This window comes from Podarcis erhardii (assembly GCF_964252035.2).
Source record: "Podarcis erhardii genome assembly, chromosome: 1".
In the NCBI taxonomy this organism is placed as follows: Eukaryota; Metazoa; Chordata; class Lepidosauria; order Squamata; family Lacertidae; genus Podarcis; species Podarcis erhardii.
Window position 1 is genome coordinate 82,626,667 of NC_138497.1, and position 4,236 is coordinate 82,630,902.

The 4,236-nt window shown below is 44.6% G+C and overlaps 1 protein-coding gene across 1 annotated transcript; it reads right to left on the bottom strand.

The window, feature by feature from the left end:
- Positions 1-397: 397 nt before the first annotated feature.
- On the bottom strand, positions 398-1,900 carry LOC309338225 (olfactory receptor 9G4-like). Its single transcript, XM_081855253.1, has one exon. It carries the CDS (start codon positions 1,535-1,537, stop codon positions 587-589), a length of 951 nt encoding a protein of 316 aa, XP_081711379.1. The 5' UTR covers positions 1,538-1,900; the 3' UTR covers positions 398-586.
- Positions 1,901-4,236: the final 2,336 nt, after the last annotated feature.

A 4,236-nucleotide genomic window follows, 5' to 3' on the forward strand; every position in this document is an offset into this window, starting at 1 on the left:
TTGTGTTGCAAGACAAAGAATCCAGCTCTTAACTCCTTAGTGATGTTGCTCACTCTGAGCTCCTCCCCTTCCTTGCCCAGCAACAGTACTTGGCCCTTTGCTCTTGAATCCTAATTGAAAGTCGAGTCCGTGGGGATGGTGGCGCTTCTATGCTCTCTAAGAACGTCTCTGTTGGCCCCTCCTTCTCTTAACACCTCATAATTTGGCAACTCTGATTTCTGCTGTAATTCATTCCTGTCTCTCTTCTCTTGAAACTACTGGGGGGGGGGCAAGCAGTGGAGAAGGAGGTGGCGATCCTCAGCCCTCCTCTTAAGTCCTGCCCCTGACATGTAGGTGGGATGCTTAACCATTTATCCACTTTTCTATTGCTTCCCCTTGTCCACTACTTTTTTACTCTCTAATCCATAGGTGGAGAACCTGTGACTTGCCAAGATTTTGCTGGACTACAACCCCTTTCATCCCTGAGCATTGGCCATGCTGGTGGGACTGACGAGCGTTGGAGGCCATCAACATCTGCAGGGCCACCAATTCCCCACCCTTGATAAAAATCTGTATTATGTGGGGAGCTGAGCAATGTCACTGACATTCATTTGGGTGCTATGAATCTTCCAAGGACTTTCTTGAAGGCAGCCTTCACATCTTTGTTGCGCAAGCTGTAAATGAAGGGGTTGACCAGGGGGTTGAGCACAGTGTAGAAAAGAGCATTTGCCTTGTCCCCATTTGGAGTGTGCTGTGAGCTTGGTCGGGAATACATGAAGAGGATGGAGCCATAGTAGAGGGAGACAGAGAGTAGGTGGGCAGAGCACGTGGAGAAGGCCTTGCGCCGCCCTGCAGCTGAGCGGATGCGTATGATGGCTGTCACAATGCCTGCATAGCAGCCCAGGATGAGGGCAGTGCTTGGCAGCACAGTGCAAACAATGACTGTGGCCAAGATGAGTTCATAGATCCGGGTATCCTTACAGGCCATTTTCACGAGTGGCTGCACATCACAAAAGTAGTGGTTGATAATGTTGCTCCCACAAAAGCCTAGCTGGAAAGTATTACCTGCATGCACAATACCAACAGCGAAGCCAGCTGCATAAGACCCAACAACCAGCTGGGTGCAGAGTTTCTTGGTCATGGCACTGGAATAGCGGAGAGGCTTGCAAATGGCCACATAGCGGTCATAGGCCATGGTAGCTAGCAGGAAACATTCACTGTGACCGAAGCTAGCCGAGAAGAAGAACTGAGCTGCACAGCTTGTGTTGGATATGATATTGTTCTCAGACACACAGTCGTACAGGATCCGGGGAGTGTAGACGGAGGAGTACCAGACATCCAGGAAGGAAAGGCTGCCCACAAAGAAATACATGGGTGTGTGCAAGCGGGAATCTAGGTAGATCAGTGTGATGAGACCCAGGTTTCCAGTCAATGTGAGAGTGTACGAGACCAGGAACAGAACAAAGAAGAGGATCCTCAGGAGTGGATCTGTTGTGAAACCCATCAAGATGAAGTTGGTAAGATGTGTGCGGTTGCCTTCTGTTTCCATCATCACCATGGATCTCACCAGTTGATGCAGGGAAGAGGACGAGTAATGCTGTCATTCCCCTCAATGGTATTATATAGAGCACACCTGTGATTTGGAGGGATGGATTTATTAAAACGACATACAAAATGTAATATGTTATTTCCCCCCCTGTTTTACAATAGCAAAAGAAGATAGACTTTACTTTTTCCATCTGGCAATGTGAAACTCAGCACAAATCAACCACTGCTAAAGTTATCCTGTAAAAGAAGGGTAGGCACTTTCTGCCTCAAATATTGTGGGACCAGAAGCTTTGGTGGTGGGATACAGAGAATAGCTGGGGAAATTGAGGTGAATTGAGAGGACATTTTGCTGAGGCAATGAATCTGAGGAGTAATTTTGGTTTGGTAAGGGCGGTAGCTCTCCACTGTCCTCCAGGGAGGGGAAAGCCAGGATTTATGAGGTAAAATTCCTGACAATGTTCTCCAGTGGGGTCTGGGGAGATTACTGTAGCCTACTATGCCGCTTAAGCCAACTTGAAAGGCAGAATGGGTGAGACCTGGGAGTGTGTCCCTGCCATGGAGGAGCCTCCATCTCTGGCATGATTTGTGGTTAGTTTCTCATTAATTTGGAACATTGGTGTTAATCAAGAGGTGCTCCTGGACCAACATATACTAATGGGCTGCAAACAATCAGCTGCCGAGAGGACTGTGTTTGGCTTTTTGAAGGTGTTTGAATGTTTTTTCTGGACGACTTCCGGGTTAGCGCCATCGCCAATGGCGGAATTCCTCTGACTGGGAGGAATTTGCTTCGTGAAAATTTGGGTCTGGCCGCCACGGCGAAGGCGGGGACCCACTATAAATCACAGGCGGGTGAAGCCTGTGAACGTGGGATTCGGCTGGCACCTTCTGCGCCCCCCCTACTCGTGGGGAAACCCGGTTTCGGGGATCCGGAGCGACGTAGGGTGAGTGGCGCAGTGCTTCGAACCGACTGCTTCCTTCACGGAGTGAAGCCGCACAGCTGTTGCCGGAGAGTGCTGACTTTTTCCTGTGGACAATTTGATTTTAAAGCAGTTACCCGTGAGTAGAGTGGAGAATTGGATTTTTAAAACGTCTTAATTTGGCATCGAACGGGGGAGGTTCAAAACAGGAAGTCCGCCTTCCCCTTTTGTAAATAGACTGAAGCAAAGAGGCTGGAGAAATTGAAACCTAAAGTCCGAGACTGGTTACATTATTATCAGATTAATGAGACCTTTAAGCAGGACAGGAAACTAGGATTCCAGAAGGAGAGGTCAAAGTTAGAAACAGAATTGTTAGAACCCAATACTAAGAATTTGTCTAGAATGTATAATTTGCTGCTAAAATGGAACACACAGGATGAAACGGTTAAATCAGCCATGATTAAGTGGGCACAAGATATTGGTCATGATATTATGTTTGCTGACTGGGAGCAGTTATGGACCACAGGCATTAAATTTATGGCATGTAGTGCCCTAAAAGAGAATATAATGAAAATGATCTATAGGTGGTACATGACCCCAGTCAAGCTTGCAAAGATATATCATTTGCCCAATAACAACTGTTGGAAGTGTAATGAATGCGAAGGAACTTTTTATCATCTTTGGTGGACCTGCCCGAAGATTAAGGCCTACTGGGAAATGATCTATAATGAAATTAAGAAAATCCTTAAGTGGACATTTGTAAAGAAACCGGAGGCTTTTCTCTTGGGCATGGTAGGCCAAATGGTTCCAAAGAAAGATAGAACATTTTTTATGTACGCAACAACAGCAGCAAGAATTCTTTTGGCAAAGTATTGGAAGACTAAAGAATTACCTACTCTGGAAGAATGGCAGACCAAGGTGACTGAATTTATGGGACTGGCAGAGATGACCGGCAGAATCCGTGACCAGAGGAGAGAGACAGTGGAAGAAGACTGGAAAAAATTCAAAATCTATCTTAAAAATTGTTGTAAAATTTCGGAATGTTAAGATGTCAAGGGATTGGATATAAAGAATTACAGCTGTAAAAACTTAAGCTTAAGAAAACTTTAAAGAGAATTAAATATAAAAATGGATGAAGGATTGCTAAAAAATTTTAAAACAAGAATGCAGTGAAGGGGAGGTATGGGGAAGTCGTGTTATGTTTGTTTGTTTTTTGTTTGTGTTGTAAAATTAATAAAAATTATTTAAAAAAAAAAAAGAAGCAAAGAGGCTGTAAGCTAAAGTCTTGGAATGCCTATCTTAAAAGACTAATTTTCCATCAGTAAAAAACATCTAACCCCCCCTTGGAAGCAGGAGAAGAGGGGGGAAGTGTGGATCGTACATGCCTGCAGGAGAGAGTGAAGGAAGTTAGAATACTACCGCTCCAAACCTGGACTGGGGCTGCCATTAAGATTGACGTGCTTTGAAATGTTTACGCACTGCAAATAGAACGTTTTTTGACAGCTTGCCAAATAAGAGAGATACTTTGTTTTGACTGTCTCCGTCTGACTTTAAAAAAAAGTAACTGAAAACAGTAACTAATTAACTTTATTGCTTGAACTGCATTTTAAAAGGGGACATTACGGACTGTTACAAATTGCAACTGTTTCCCTCTAGAGGAAGGGAAGCGAAGGCACAGAAAAAACTCAATATGGAGGCCAAATGGCCGAAATATTGGGAAATTTTGGAACAAGATGGAGACAGGGTAAAATTGCAGAGTTTTGAAAAATTAAAAAACAAAGTGCGAGATTGG